The 17,467-nt window shown below is 38.1% G+C and overlaps 1 protein-coding gene across 1 annotated transcript in view; it reads right to left on the bottom strand.

Moving 5' to 3' along the window:
- LOC140139117 (nonsense-mediated mRNA decay factor SMG7-like) overlaps positions 1-17,467 on the bottom strand; it is a 27,465-nt gene extending 9,998 nt beyond the window's left edge. Inside the window, exons 1-9 of the mRNA XM_072160899.1 lie at positions 17,155-17,467; positions 13,019-13,050; positions 11,717-11,886; positions 11,026-11,097; positions 8,360-8,537; positions 6,984-7,209; positions 4,569-4,663; positions 2,737-3,003; positions 634-787 (exon numbers count right to left, since the gene is read on the bottom strand). Of these exons, the coding sequence (XP_072017000.1) occupies positions 634-787; positions 2,737-3,003; positions 4,569-4,663; positions 6,984-7,209; positions 8,360-8,537; positions 11,026-11,097; positions 11,717-11,886; positions 13,019-13,050; positions 17,155-17,177 (1,217 nt within the window). The 5' untranslated portion in view covers positions 17,178-17,467. The remainder of the gene's footprint in view (positions 1-633; positions 788-2,736; positions 3,004-4,568; positions 4,664-6,983; positions 7,210-8,359; positions 8,538-11,025; positions 11,098-11,716; positions 11,887-13,018; positions 13,051-17,154) is intronic.

Genomic DNA, 17,467 nt, shown 5'->3' with positions numbered 1-17,467 from the left:
TTATGCATGCACTGAGCATAAAAAACACACTCCCGTATTCATTTAAAATACTTAATTTGACTGTGATTATTTCAAGTTCAATTTACCTTTTTTTCCATGTCCAAGTCCGTTGAATCAATCGATCACCCCCATTTAATATTGTGTTTACATTCAAAATCAGCATTGTGTCAGTATGAGTCTTGCACACAACACGTAGCTCTCTCCACATGTTTAACCCGGAAGTAAGAACTACAATTGTACATGTTCATCTGATAGCCGTACATAGTATTATACACATGATACATGCTGGGAATTACCCGATTATCTCAGCTGCGTGGTGCCTGAATCAAGGTATGATTATAGGTTTATAGCCTACAAAGCTTGTCCTTTTGCTATATTGCGCTTGATTCAACTAAGCTAATTTTCAAGATTCCAAAGAAATTTACCACTAAATGAATAATTGTTTAAAGCTTCAATTACTTTCATGATACCGGTTGATCGGTGTATTACATCGGCGGATGAAGGAGAAATCTGCCAATGCAGATCACCACTGATAAGCTAATAATTGGCCCGATTCCGAAGCTACCGATCTGATCGGTCAGGCACTACACAGGTTTGTCCCGTTTACCCTCACCTTTTACTTGATATACTCACATTGATTTGCTAATTAACACAGGGTCAGTAAAGATAGCAGGTTGTTTGGTCATCCAGTCAAGTAGGACCTTTGTAGCGGGCAGACCAGGCCACATTAGGTTGTAGTCGTCAGCCTTGGTAGGCATGTAATTCAACATGAGTTGCAGCAAAGACACTGAAATTAAAATAACTAACATATCAGTTTTGGTTCTTGTGATGGTACCAATGTTTGAGCTAAACAACTAAAGTATGTTCTACCACAGGTTGGCAAAATGACCTTTACCCCATATGTGTAAGATCCATTCATTTTGGTATAGGTCATGATCAACTTTGAACAGAAAGTTGTTGGGAATCTCTAATGCACCATCTTGATTCTTGGACTCAGTGGCTTATTGTCTGGCATATCCTTCATTCATCTTAAAGGAAATCTATACCATAAACTAATCAATGGCTATATAGTTGCAGTAATAATAAAAACGACAAACAGTAAAAGTCCCAAGCTTATATCGTCCAAATAAAGGAGAAATTCTTACGCCGATCAGCGGTCAGTTTGCAATCCATGGTGGCTGCCATATTGATACCCGATGTATTTTTTATTACGCTGTAACAGTACCCCGATTTTGATACCAGCAAAATCCGTGCCACAAGCATCGTCCCTCTTGAACTTTGGTGACACGAAGCGAATACTACCAAAGTTCAGATTCAACATTCGTTCAAATGAAAATGCAACAATTTTTACCCATAAAACTACAGAAGAACATAAAAAATGTATTTTAAGTAATATTTATGATCAACAATGTCTTTTGAGAATGAAAAGTGTAAAAACAGCACTGAAAATCAAAATTCGATGTGGGGGTCGCTAATGCCACACAGCAACACACGCTCACCGAAGGTAACAGGTGACACGGGTCTGTGTGAAAAGTTTAACTACCGCTTGTGGCAGAAAGGATTCGCAAGCAGCTATCATGGCGGCTTCCTTGAATCACAGAAACAAAGGATTAAAAGTGCTTTTTCTTTGTTAGGAATATTCCAAAATTCATATAGACCGTCTGGTATGTTTAATTTAGGGGTATATAACTATATTAGCCATTGATTAATGATTAGTTTATGGTACATATTTCCTTTAATCTTAATCAGGCTAGAAATGAGTGACCAACCCAAAAGGTTGATGGCATTCTATAGCAGACCCCTCCCTCCTCAAATGTAATGAAAACAAAATGGGTCAAACTAACATCAATGTTTCCAAAGGCATAGGAGAAATATAATCAGCATTTTTAACCCCTTGCTTTATAACGAAAATAGGATGACATCAACTTTGAGGTACACCACAGAATTAATACCAGAGAACCCGGATTCAACCGCCATCATGATACCCGTACAGAGCAAAAAATGGGGGTATTCGGTTTCCCTGGGAATGCGCTCGTTGCCATAGTTGTCATGTGAGCACGACATTGCATACTAGATTGCTAGACGCATTTGAGAGATGCAGTTGATGCGACCTGCACCGCGATACCTATTAGGCTTCAGATGAGATGCAGAATTGTTTCGTTCATTTTTTTCCACCATCGGCAAGGACCTGAATACTCTCAATTTCCGCCCCCCCCCCCCTAGCTGACAGCGCTACTGTACATGGCGGTATAAGTCCGGGTTCTCAGGGTTTTAATTCTGTGAGGTACACTCATAACTTTTTCCTCTTTATACATCCCCACTAACACTATTAACACTAGACACCTTTTTACCAGGCCGTTGCAACTTCTATACTAGCGCAATACAAAAAGAAGGCGACAGCGTCGGCTTCCCCTGTGTATTACCCTGTGCGATAGCCTACTGAAAACTGCAGAAAAATGCTGCTGCCACCTACGACAGACTGCGTAGTGCTGTGGAGACTTATGCTAATGACAGAAAACTGCTGCTGCCATCTACGTCCACATGTTGCAAGCGTGACGATCGCTGACCTCACATCGACGATCGGAATTGCAATTCCATCGCACTTTGTGCTCTATTCTTCTTCCATGTTTTTACCATGTTGGATTCAGTATTTCTAGATAGAAACAGTGTTTTTATAAACCAGATTTTCCTCTTACATGCCCACTAACACTATACGCATTTTTGCCATAGACTTACAAGTTAAACTGAGAGTTAAGCTCCAACTCAACTTCTCATCAGCAGAGTAACTTCCATCCTGTACAACCTCTCCTCCTCCTACCCCTCCTCCATTGGCTTTCTTCCCTCCGCTTCCCCCTCCCCCAGGGTCTTGTCTGATACTATTGAGGGCAAACAAGTTGATGGCTGATATCTGCACTAGTTGTCGTGGTGTCAAGGTGTCTTGGGCCAGATGGCTGCGGAAATTCTCTTCCAGCTTGTCTTTGATGGCTGATGCTATCTGAAGATCTGGACATTCAGTAAGAAAATTAGAACTTCAAATAATTACATTGTAGTGGACCAAAATAGTCCAGTCAATCTAAACAAATTAGAGGTGTCACTCACCACTAATTGCAACAGAATTTGTTTCACTTTTATACATTTTAGAGATGTCCCCTAAACATCGTACCAAAAATATACCGAAATATACTTGGTGGAAAGGTAGTTTTTGGCGGGAAAAGGTCATACAGGGGTCAAATTTCAAAATTGCTTTAATCTTTTTAAAAACTATACCAAAGCATTCCTCTAGTCTTAAGGATTCAGAAAAAGTATAGTTTGTCATATCTGTGATGTACCATTCTCAAGTTATAAGCAAAAAGGTCAAAGGTCAAATTTTGGGCTCCACGTGGGTGAACTTGAAAAAATGCTCCGATCTCCTTAAAATGGTCTCAATGTGTTCGTCCTTTAAAAACACTCCAAAATAAGAATAGTTTGCCATATCTTGGATGCTTCGTTACCTAGGTAGCAGGGTAAAAGAGATCATTGACCATTGACCCCGACCTAGTTTTCGATGTTACTCATGTAATTAAACAATCTAAACAGTGCAAATATTCCCTAAATGAATTATGTTTGCAAGCCGAACAATTTGAGACCATTTTGGTTTAAATCAGACAATTTTTAGTTTTTTGACCTCTGTTGAACCCAACATTTGACCTTTGACCTTTTCGGCTATAACTCAAGAACCGTACATCACAGGTATGGCAAACTATATTTTTTCTGAATCCTTATGACTACAGGAATAATTTGGTATAGTTTTTAAAATGATTGGAGCAATTTTGAAATTTGACCCCTGTATGAACTTTTCCCGCCAAAAACTACCTTTCCACCAAGTATATTTTAGTATACTTTTTGTATGCTGTTCAGGAGACATCTCTGACATTCATAGGAGTGAAAAAAATTCTGTTGCAATTAGTGGTGAGTCAAAACCCACTTTGACTGGACTAAAAATATAGTATGCAGCGTTCGAAATAGGGCCGGTCAGCCGGCCATTGGCCTGTAACTTTTTGGACTGGCCAGTAACTTTCCTGACTGGCATCTAGTTGCCGACCTGGCTGGCCGGTAACTTTTTAAGGTCAAGCCCGGCTGGCCTGTAACTTTTTGAGGCATTTTCGAACACTGATGGTATGTCTCAAAGCTGCCATGTTTATTTGTTTTATGGTGCACATTTGCCTTGGAAAAATTGGCCAATTTATTTTTTTCCGCAATTTTTTTTAAACCAAAAATATTGCTATTCTAGAATTTTGCGGTTCTTGGGCTGCACTGTTCTTGTCGCTGAGCATCGGGTGCATTGCTCTACCTTGTCACACTTCATTTTAACTGGGGCAATTTCACTTGGAACTGTTAATCTACTTAAAAACAATTATGCAAATGAGCTACCAAATTAGCATATTATGCAACAAAAACCCAGAAGAATTTTTTTATCAAAATTCCAAAAATAAAAAAAATCCAGACTGTTCAGATTTTTTAGGTTATCCAACTTGTAAAATAGGAATGTCCAGTGAAAATGCAGACACTTGGTAAGTATGCTTACTTACCCTGTTCTCCCATGGCTAAATAGATGATAGCGTGGAACTTGATAAAGAAATGGATCAGTTCAACCTCCTTCATCTTGAACAGCTTCACTTCATCTCTGTGAAAAAAGTATGAAGAATAATCAAGATAATGTGAATCACATCATCAATGTGTTTCTGTCATTTTACGGTAAGTACTATTATTTGACCGAGAAGCAAAAAAATAAACACCTCTTAATGTGTGCTTCTACTAAAACTCAACATTACTGGTGAAATTTAGACGGTGACATGTCGCGAGTCCGCGAAGGCAAGTCCCATAATGTGGCCCATTGAGGATAAAAATCATGGAACCAGGCGACAAATGTTTTCGTTAGGTGTCGCCCATTATGCCGTATGAAAGATAAACAGAAAATACTACTTGGTGTATCTGTGAAAAAACAAGTGCATTTCCAATGTATTTTTAAAAAAATGCAGTGCCAAATCTTATTTTTTACCTACAATACGGGACAAAATTTAGAGAATTAACAAATTTTTATTTTGACTATTCTCTACCGTGTGCAGGCGCAGCCGGTATCCACTACGATACTTTTGTTGCGGCGTACTGCTAAGCGTGCGTAGTATTCCGCACTACGCGTGATACAACGCGATACATCGCGCAACTCTATGAGCTTGCGGTCGTGGACTCGCGACATGTCGCTGTCTTCTTGTTATTTGATGAGTGAAAAATAAATGAAAAAAAAAATGAATGAGCGTTTACGCGTTATCAACACTCATGATGACGCGGGGTCGTCTACCGCCTGATAGATGACACCAAAAATCATGCGATTGTCCAATCAGATTATGTGTCTACGTAATAGACCACTCTCACTGACTAAGAATTAGGGGTTCATTCATAGGATTGAGGGCATGATCGCTGTTTATGCCCGAGGCGTGAGCCGAGGGCATAAATCAACGATCATGCCCAAATCCTATGAATGAACCCTGCTCATACATACCCAACATTCTGAACATTGTTAGCAATCCAAAACAAATGAAAATACTAAGGTTTACAAGTTTAAATAACATTTCCATAACGTTTTCCTTCAAAAATTGGGAGAAAATGAGTAGGCCTACTTGCAGGAAGCAGCTCGTGAGGTCAACGGCCGGGAGTCAACGCGTTCATCTCGTGTGATGGGCGCGGTGACATGCGCGTGTACGCAACACTAGCAAATCGTGGATCGCGTTAATTGGGTTCCATCGCTGCGTGGACAGAGCTTGTTTATGCCCTGCATACTGGTCATAAACGGTATTTATGACCAGCAAAAAAGGGCGCAAATCCAATCAGAAACGTCGTTATATCGTGAGTATGTATGAATGTTGGTTCACTTTTAGCATGTGCTTTGTAATTGATCCCCCTTTCACCCTACCAATGTTGAATCCTTGTATTTCGTTTCTGGTGAAATTTAGGGTGGAAGTACCCAACATTGACTGGGGGTAAGGGGGAGGGATTGGGGGATAGCTATTGGTTTAAGCTCTACGTTACAAATCAACATGTTTCATAAGTGAATTCCATGGTGGCTGTGAGGTCATTTGAAGCATCAAAAACATCTTTTACAATTAAAGGTTTCTTTACATACCAAAATATATTTGATCAACTTTTCAGAAATAGGCTTTTTTTTTGGACACCCTGTATTTTGGAAAGTAAAGTTAATTATAATGATGTTATACTTGTTTACCGTAAACTGATGACAAAACATAATGGGCTATTCCATTTAAAATCCTCACACCCCCTGTGGAAGATTTCACTGCCATCTCAATTACAGCTGCACCTTATGTTCAACGCTGCTAGAAATTTGTGCCAGTTTTACGTTAAATTCCAGATAAAATTTGTTGTAATTTATAAAATCCAGTTAAATTTTGCGCAATCTCAGCTAAAATTAGACAATATTTTGTTTGGAATTCCAATATCTTTCATACCTTTTCTGCTTTATGCAAATGGTTGAATGCGAAAAAAATTGAAAATGTTAAGGGGTACTACACCCCTGCCCAAATTTGTACCTATTTTTGCATTTTTCTTTAAAATTATAGCGCATTGGGGACAAGTAAGATATGTATATTATAGGGGCAAGGACTACAACTACTGCACTGTAAATTTTATTTCAGCACAGACAACAGTTGTGGGGTTTCAGTCAAAAATGAGGGAAAACCATTATCTGATCAATAAATCAATAACTACGTGCTTTGAGTTGCTGAATTTTCAGTACAGTAGTTGTAGTCCTTGCCCCTATAATATACATATCTTAATTGTCGCCAATGTGCTATAATTTTTGAGAAAAATGCAAAAATTGGCATAAAATTGACCAAGGGTGTAGTACCCCCTTAATGTTGAATTTGGTTAGAATTTCAAAATTTTCAAAGGGGAGTGATATTCCAAATGGAACAGCCCTATCAAACACATACCTGTCAACAAGCTTGGCAAAGGTAGTCTGCAAATTAGTTGCCGCTGCTGGGAAAGGATGCTTCACAGCTATACTTCTGATGTAGTAGAAGGTCATAGCTAACTGGTCTGCCTTAGATGCTGCTGCTACTATGGCTAGTTGATTGTATGGTTGGCCGTTAGTTGGGACAAGATTGGCTGCGTGAAGGTAGTAGCTCTCGGCTTGACTGGTTTCATTGCGATAACGAGCTTCAAATAAAAAAAATAACAAGTTGTTAAATATTAAAAGTTGGTCAGCCTTAGATGCTGCTACAATGGCTAGTTGATTGTATGGTTGGCCGTTAGTTGGGACAAGATTGGCTGCGTGAAGGTAGTAGCTCTCAGCTTGACTGGTTTCATTGCGATAACGAGCTTCAAAAATAATAAGAAAGGAGCTAATATTATTATGTAGTTATTTGAGTGAAATGGCGGGTATGCTATACAATATAATTGTGAGCAAACTTCATAACTTAAAACCATAATGTGTGATTTGCTTCACAGCGACGCCCTCAATTTTACTCGGATTTCTACTTTTTGCACAATTATAATGGCCAGTGGTAGCCTGAAGTGCTTTAATAATAGTAAAATTTAACTTTTTGTATTAAAACCGGGTCGACCCGGTTTTATTCAGAGTTCAACGATCGAGTACTTGCTAACATGTACCGTGGATGTCAGCTTGTATGTACACACGTCGAGCACGATGCAATACATGTAATGCGATCGGCGAGCATAGTACACGCAATGTAGGCGTTGGAATGAATCACAATTTTCTTCTTAAATATCTCATTTGTTTGGCTAGAAATTAAAAGGGGATAATGTGATCAGTGAAAACAAACATTTAAATAAGAATCTATTCTTTATGCAAATCACACATTATTGCTTTAATGCAACACAAAGCCCTCTACATGTGCATGACCTGATTGGGGCCTGGCAACAGAAAATTAAAATTAAAACTCATATTATAAATATAACTCGGATACTAACAATACACCAACCATAGACTGAAGCGATACAGACCATTCACTAATAAGCAAAGTCCCTGTGCTTTGTATGCTGACAATTCTTGCATATTCATGAGGGCTGATCGTTCCATCACAAATCATGCCAGCGTTGTGCCTTCCTACGCGATGCAGGATTGTTTGTGTCCTGACCATAAAAACATGCAGTGTGTGTGTAGCAGTCTCGTATGTTGCACTCCTAGGAATGATTAGCCCTCATGAACAGATGATGCTGGGACTTTGCCAGGTGGTGCATGGTCTGTATAGTCCTCATTAACAGATGATGTTGGGACTTTGCCAGTTAGTGAATGATCTGTATATTATTAGTTTACAACACCAACATTATGCTAATAATCTCTTACCCAGATCTCCTAGATGCACTAGGCAATGCTGGCATATGTAAAGACATGAGCTGTGCTGAGGGATAATAGTCTTGTGGTATGCACTGTTATTCTTCTCCTCAATACCCATGCCTAATTGTGTGGTACGTACACGGCACGGGATGTCCAGAGTAAAGGCACTGCACAGTTCTTGCAGCAACTGTGGACAATAAAATCAAACAAGAATTAATAGGTACATGATTGTAGTACAACAAATTATGCAAATAAGCTTATTAATATGCATAAATATACAGACAACTTAAAGAAATTCAATGTGTTCCACCACTAAACTAACTTGAACTTCATACGCTGCTTGTATATAGGACGTAGCTGAATAGAATGAATCATATTTCAGACAAAATTATTGTTATTATTATCTTTGAGACACACTGCATCCAGAGATGTGTGTGTCATCCAGTGTCCAAATTAAGTGGTCATCCGGTCAGCCTGAAGCCCAGATTTGCTGGCGGATGACCAGAAATTCATTGCATCCGTCAGATGCCCATACTTTATGAAAAAAAATTTTTTTAAATATTTTCCCTTTTGGAGTGTTACTTGACCTAGAGCTAATTGTTAGGATCATTCATGGTTGATTTTTAACAAAATGTATTTTTAACATGCAAAGTTTTAATTTCACTTTAAAAAAATTTAAATTTTAAATTTTAAATAATATACGGATGACCAAAAATTTTGGCGGATGACCAGATTTCATGACCTGGTCATCCGCTGGATGACCTCGTTTTTTTCTTAATTTGCACACTGGTGTCATCTAAATGACCGTGATTTATATCACAGCATGATCCCAGAAACCAGTGATTTAAGGGAAGGGGTATGAACGTTTGGACAGTATTTTTTGTGGGACATTAGAGCACATCAGACATATCGAATTGCATTCTGAATACGAACAATGTCATTCTGATATCAAATAATTTTGATTTTTTGAAATTCGCAATTTAATACACACTTTATGGCAAATCATTAAAAATTGATATTTTTGATATTTAACAGTACTTGTAGTAAACTTTATAAATCTGATGATTTATACTTAAAGTGTATGTAGGTGGGATGAAAAGCCGACAATCAATTGAAAATTTTGACCTTCAGTATTGAAGATATGGATTTTTTTCCCAAAACACCAAAAAAAATTAGGTCTTTTGGGAAAAAAAAATCCATATCTTCAATATGAAAGGTCAACATTTTCAATTGACCGTCGGCTTTTCCTCCCTGCTACATACACTTTTAAAATATATCATTAGATTTATATAATTTACTTCGAGGACTGTTATATATCAAAATTTGAAAAATATCAAATTTTTATAATTTGTCATAAAATTTGTATTATATTGTGATTTTCAAAAATGTAAATTATTTGATATCAGAAAGACATGCTTCGTATTCAGAATGCAATTCGATAGGTCTCAGGTGCTCTCATGTCCCACAAAAAATACTGTCGAAACGCAATAAACGCTCATTTTAGATCCCTTAAGTATGGCAGCCCAATTGAATTTTACCACCAAGGTCCTGGGTTCAAGCCTCAGATATAACAGTTTCTGAACACTTCATCTCCAGTCAATGCTCCAATCACACTTTAAACCAAGTTATATTTTTGGTCCCTATTCATGGTGATCTTAAGTGGCAGATTCTCCACAGCGCTATGCACAGGGCTATATTAGGCACCGGAGTTTTGCGCGGTTCGCGCAAAAGCGCACATTTTCGCGCATTTGGGTGTCCAAAGCGCATTTTGGGTTCCGTCGAGAATGTTCACGGTTTAGACCCATCGATAAGCTTAAAGTTAAAACTTATGATTTTATGCCCCAAATCGGCAGCATTTACAAGAAAATTCATAATATTGGTTCTAACTTCACTTATGTACATCAAAATACAAATAACGATCATTAAACCAAGCATAATGTGGGGAAATTTACCCTTGCTTTCGACATTTCGATCGACGATTTGTGATGGTCGCCATCTTTATTTTTTATTTTTCCAGAAACTGGAAATGAACCCGGAAATGAACCGGAAGTCGGTCGTAATTGATTGACATGCCATCGTTTTACCGATGTTTTTTCGTGTTTTGCATTGATAACAGGGGATCACGAATTTTAGCGCATTTTGACCTATTTTTTGGCGCATTTTCGCGCATTTTGAAAAGTGGCCAGCGCATTTTGCTGTTTTAAATCGCGCAAAACTCCGGTGCCTAGGCTATATGAACAGTGATCAAAATAAGCTAAAATCTACAAGGGCCACTGGGCCCTTGGGTTTTAAATCTATGGGCCCTTGTCAATTTTTGACAGTTGCTGGCCATTTCCATTACACCAAATTTCTCCAAGATGACGGATGTCGAAAGTGCTATTAATCCAGCAAGAATACAGCTTTATAAAAAAAAAAGCACAGTGATTTATAGTGCGCTACGCACAGGCACAACGTCAAGACGTTGATCCACAAGCCTCAGCACATTTTATATGTTGTCGCTGACCACTACGGCCCCACATCATTCCATAAACCATTTAACAAGGTCAATCTCTTATACAAGACATACAACCAGCATTTCACATTGAGTATGTGACCGCCTTTATTAGCACAAATGTGTGGCTTATCCTATAGTATGTTATTACTCAAGAATCCTGCACTTTAAGCTAGTTCATTACCTGCAAGTAGAATCCACTAGCACTGTCCAGAATAAACGTCAACATGGCTTGTACCTCATTACGTCTTGGGTTCTGAAGGGGGAAAAACATATATCATGCTAATATTAAAACATCTGCTGTAGTTTGTGATGTTCCTATTTAAATGAAACATTTAATAGTACCGGGTATAAGACATTCATTATCAACTTTCTTGTCCATTCTCTTACCCTTATGTAAACGTAAAGGAGTTGAACCTGTATTATTGGACAGTGTGCCAATCTCTCTTTTGTTAGTAATTAGGCCAGACTCCACTGTGAAATGTGTGCTGTGGGGGGATCACCACACCTCCACAGCGAGTCTGTTACCTTCCCAGCATTTAAGAATGCCGATACCCATTTATACACCTTGATGAAGAGGAGTCATCAAGATAAAGTGTCATACTCAAGGGCACAACACGATGGCGTCACCATGGGCTTGAACCCGCAACCTTCTGATTATGAGTCGGAGCCCGTTCCACTCATCCACCATGCTCATATAGTCCCAAATCCCACCCCTTCTAAATTTTATTCCATGGTAAGTCTTGGAAACCTGAACTTAAATATCATTAGTTGAATTCTCAGACGTCATGAAATAAAGCAGATTAGTTTCATAATGGGTTTACAACGGGTTGTAAATGATGTTAGTACAATCCACCCCTGATATTTGATCTTACCGTTTTGTCCTTGGCCTTGCGTTGCAATGCCGAGACTTGGTTTTTGAATACATGATTCCACAGATCCTGCTCTACTTTTTTATCCAAAGCATACTCAAGGTCGGCCAGGAGGATCTGCTGGTAGATTTCTTGTAGGGACTGGCGTGTGACCCAGGGGTCTCCATGCCCCTCTGTGAGGTAAAAATGCAAAAATATCATTTGAAGGGATGTGGGGTTAGACAGTAGAGCAGGGGAATTCAACACGCTGCCCGACGCCTGCCAGCGAAATTGTGGTTGGCCTTGAACAGCTCTGAAATGTACCGTAATTACGTAAGCATAGCAAAACAAGGTATATTTGGCCCTCAAACACTAATCTTTGAAATGATTATAGCCCTCCGTGCAAATTTAATTTTATTACTTTGTTGAGCTATTAGTATCACTTGTATATTGATGTTGATGATTGATGAAAATAAAATATGAATGAATGAATGAATGAATGAATGAATGAATGAATGAATGAATATAGCTATAATTGAAGACCAAATTAAAAAGACTAGTTTGCGTCTGACGTTAGGGCAAATGCATGACATGATTGGTTGCTGACCTTCGCAGTACAGCATTTTTGGTCAGGTTGACAGGACGTCATACGCAAACTAGTCTTTTTAATTCGGTCTTCAATTATATGAACCCCTGCATTAGAGAGACTCTGAAAATATCTGACCCTTCCCAGAATCCTTTGCAACATCACCTAAAGTTGCATCAAATGACACTCCCATTACTTTGTACAGGTTCCCTATGTTTTCATGTTGAGAATAGACGGCCTAAACATGGGTAGAGAGAAATATACATATTTTGGATATATAATGTCCTCTGTTTCTGAAGTACATTTCGTCACAAATTGACCCATGTTGCACTAAATAGCAAATCAGTAGAGAATTACAATGGGAGAAATGCATTGTGGGAAGTGTAAAATATCTTCTCTGAGAAAACTACACCAACACAAACTTTTACATATAATACGCCATTGAATCATGATCCCGGTCCGTACAATACCAAACATAATATGTCCTACACTCATTGAGATATTAATTAGGGTACCCTCTATGCTCGGAAATCACTGGCAAATAGTTTGTTAAAAACAAGGAAACAAGAAATTCAAATTGGAATTCCTGTAAAATACCCTCTGTATTCATCACGTCTTTCTTTTGAAAATCAGTCATAGACATGTACAGTAAACAGAATGACTTATAGGGTATTCTAAAATATTTTACAACAATATATTCATTTTATATACTGCAAGTTCATCTCAGAACAACTTCTTACCTGAAATCTCTGCTTTCAGGTCATTTGCTTTCCTGTGGATGACATAAAATGAAATATTTTCCATTAGAATAATAAAAGCAGTTCTTCAAATAAAATCACTCCCCAGGTAGTCTCATAATCCTACATACCGTTTTGTTTAATGCCCCCTCTAATACCCCCCCCCCTCCAAAATTTTCCAGGAAAAATGGACAAAAATGCAAACATTTTTCCATGTCATATCGTGTGAGTAAGCTTAAAACTTGCATCAATCATGTCAGTCATGCAGTGACGATCGCTAAATTGCATGGACAAAACCTATTCTGACTCAAACTTCCATCCATTTCATTGCCTTATTATGGTAGAATTTCACCAGATTCTTGCTTGATGATGCACCGGTGTAATTTTGTTGTATTTACCACGAAAATATAATTTTCCACTCGATTTCTGTGGGCAACGCCATGGAAATAGCATTAGTATAGTTGTAAATCCCTCCTTTCTACACAAGCACCATCGGGAAATTGAACCAGATTTTTAAGTTTTTTTCATTGACAATTCAATTCACTTCCAATAAATGCCCCTTTGGAAAAATGCAACACTTCGAGGCGTTTATTACAAACAATACGGTATTGGATTTGTTCTACCTAAAAAGGTTAACTGGTGACATACCGGTAATAATATCATTATACTCTGATCAGCTCATAATTGGTGGGACTCATAACATCATGGATTGATAATAGAATAGGGTACTGGTACAAACAGCTTGTGCACCACCTATGCGTAGTTGCGTACTGCGATTTGTGTATTGCTTGACTGATGTGCGCTCTTGTAATTTACGCAGGTATAAGTTGGGACTTTATTGATGCACGAGAAAAAGAAACCGAATAATTCTCACCTATTATACGAGCTGATCATAGTATACCGTAAACATTCGCCTAATGGCACCTCTGGGTTCCTTTGCCTTGGGATAAATTTCATGTTCAAATAGAGAGCTCCCTCCTCTAAAAATCCCAACAAGAATTAAGGGTACATGCCCTTATTTGCTGGTGGGATTTTTATGGGAAGGTACTTTTAGTTTGTGTCTAAAATTCCAGTTATGTCAAGAGAGCCCACAGCGCCATTAGGTGAACGTTTACTGTATTTCATATAGATTCTGTTAAAAAAAGCATTAAAAGAGTTATGCATAGTACACTTCATATCTATGCTTGTACATGTTGTGTCTGGTAGGAACGGTAATATAGCAATTTTGCAATTCTGGCCCCCTTGGACCCAGCTCCACGGACGTGTACAGGGATATAATGGATCTGAAAGTGCCAAATAATCTATCCCGATAGTTGATTGATTGATTTTATTTGATTAAAATTCAACCTACAACAGACGAGAAAGCAATACAGTATAAATTTAAATTAACAAATACATGTATCAAACATTGATGATATATTGTATTTGTTATAAACATGTGTACCATGAACTTGTGACCCTGCGCAGACTTGGTGTGCAGTGGCATGGTTATTGCTTATGATAAACAACAAGTTCACAGCGCTACAGCATAAACTGCGATGTGGTATAATAACGTAAGGTTTATCTTTGTAACTATTCTGGGAACGCTTCATGTACTTCAGTATTTTATTAATTTCATCGTTTTTAAAATCGTTCAGTTCAGAATATATCTTTCTATCAAGCAATGTTGGATCGGTTTACAGGATAAGTAATTGAGGGGATTTTTACTGATCCCGATCCAATCCGATCTGGTCCATTATTATGTTTTCAGGGTTATTAGGAGTTAAGAAAACCTAATAATGATAATATTGGATGGCTTATTTAGCATGATACCATAACATATTGGATTCGTCACACATATATTGAACTCGCCGTTGGCTCATCTGATATTTTTATGACTCATCCGATATGTTATGGTATCATGCTCATTGCTCAGCCATCCAATATTATATCAATATCGGGCCATGTAAAACAAGTATATAGTATGATAAGAAAAGCATAATATATAAAATTAGTACAGAATCAATGAAAATAAATATTTACCGGTACATATATGTAATGTATAGAAGTGAATTTACTGGAGTAAATTTAGTCTACTAGTGGAAGCAATCGATTATGAGAGTGCTACAATGTATATGAATCAGTCATCCAAATTGCCCAGGATGTTATAATATCAGCATTCACAACTGTGCTGGATTATATGGGGGAAACACTGATCCGTTCTGGTGATTTACCAGTGGAATCCAGTTCTTTGATACTATGATTTGAGTCTAAGAAGTCAACTGGAAAGAAAAAGAGCAAGGTATACTTTGTGTTCTCGTATATGTTAGATTCACCATTACGGTACCCACTTTACATGAGAAGTCATGCAAGTTTTGTGATTTTTAAGGAGGTTACCCAGGGTTAGGGGTGAGGCTGTACAAGTAAAGAGTGCACGCCTTGCAGGGACATAGCCCATGAGCCAGGACTGTCACATGTTTCCAAATAGTTTCCAAAATTACATCCCGGCAAGTTCTAGGTCCGTAAATGTCATTATGATTTAAAGTCTTGCTGGCAGGACTAGGCAAGTTCTTGCTAGTGCCAGGTGCTGGGTGCCTGTGATTGCATTGACGGCCGCATTTAAGGAACACCTCAGAGCAGTACCAGAGTTTGGGCATGCACTGATGATTTTAATCCCACTGTACTAGTCTATACTCACAAAGTTGAGATAATTGATCTACATTGACCTCATCTTTTGGGTGGGTTCAAAATTCCTTCGAGTTGGCAAAACCTGCAATCTGCATGGGAGTAATTTACTTAGTGCAAAAGTGGTCAAAATATTGCTCTGCAAATTGTCTTAATTTTCATGATTTGGATTTATCATATTGAGCAGCATTCTACTTGTGATGTTTCTACACTGTGTAGAGAGGGTCTACAGCATCTCTGAGGTAAAACTGACAAATACAAGGTATATTTCTTGATACTTGAAGTTTGGATTTCTTAAACGTACAGTGCATCCCTATATACCGCTGCATGACTTCAGGTCCGTAAATGTCATTATGATAAAGACTGAACTCTTGCTGGCAGGACTAGGCAAGTTCTTGCTAGTGCCAGGTGCTGGGTGCCTGTGATTGCATTGACGGCCGCATTTAAGGAACACCTCAGAGCAGTATACTCAAGCCAACACTGATACCCTATCCCCCGGGCCTATCACGCATTGAACAATGAACAGTCATCTCAAAACAAGGTTCTACCCGCAGAGTGTGTGCTATTAAACGCATGCTTTTATACCGTATATAACATACGCTTTGCAAAAGTGTACCTGCAAAGTGCATGCTGTGTGTGCATACTCTTATCAAATGCACATGTACCGGTATGCTTTAATTACCGTACCGCTCACTACCGCATCTTATCTTTTGAATCCTTTCATGACCTGAAACATAGTCAAGACAAGGACACTCACACAAATTGAATTTGAATTGAAAGACTTGTTGCTCGGGACAAAACAATGTCAAAAGTCATGATAAACACAAATTTTGTGTAATCTGCTCCCCATAATATTGGTTTTAATAATGTAACAAGTCTAGCATGACAAGTGACTGCTGTTGACGTCAAGACAAAAAATGCGTGAATGCAAAACACATGACATGAGTCATCATGATGATCATGTCAATGGCAAACCATGCATAAATCAACAGAATGATTAAAATTAGGCTCTACATAATTTCCACTTTTGGTTTACGTCCCCATTTACTTCAGCAAGTCAAAAATATGTGAAGAAAGTATTCTACTTCTTTGCAAATAAAAGAAGTTATACTTATAGATGCATGATGGATGGGAAATTGTGACAAGTCTTCCAAATTCGACACCCAATTCAGTAAGCTTAAAAATTATACTCCTGATTCACTTTGCGCAACTTCTTGTTAATTAACAACTTCCTTTTTTACATTCTAGGTTAGTATTGGTTATTGCCATGCTAATGGATTTATTTTAGAAGTGTTTTTGTACTTTACAGGTAAAAATGTAAGGATTACAAAAGTTGAAACTTTTGGACAAGTTGCTGAACTTCGTGACAACTTGTCTGGACTTGTTTTACACGGAAGATGACCTTGTCCGGAGTAAAAAGGGCATTAGATGACCATGATTTTCTTTGATTTTGTTTGCAATTTATCGCCTCTTACCGGAGCAACTGAGCACAATTCATCACATTTCAGAACTTTGATAAAATTGGCTGGAATTTTGGTCGATCACCGGTTGTTTTGGTCCGACCGAACGAACTCAGCTGTCCGCCATAGCCGGTGTTTCCGGAAGTTACCAATTTCTCATTCCGTAGATTCCAACACTATCCAAAATTTCTCAAATTATCATAAATTATTTTTTATATGTTGGTTTCCCTAGCAATTAACTCGAGCAGTCTAAGAAAATAACGTTTTGTGATGTATCATTTATTCAGGTTTATTTTTTGTTTCATTCTTTTCCTTTGATAGCATGATT

Source organism: Amphiura filiformis, chromosome 18, assembly GCF_039555335.1.
Source record: "Amphiura filiformis chromosome 18, Afil_fr2py, whole genome shotgun sequence".
Taxonomy (NCBI): domain Eukaryota; kingdom Metazoa; phylum Echinodermata; class Ophiuroidea; order Amphilepidida; family Amphiuridae; genus Amphiura; species Amphiura filiformis.
The sequence above is the reverse complement of the archived record's forward strand: the minus strand, read 5'-3'. Positions and strand labels throughout refer to the sequence as shown.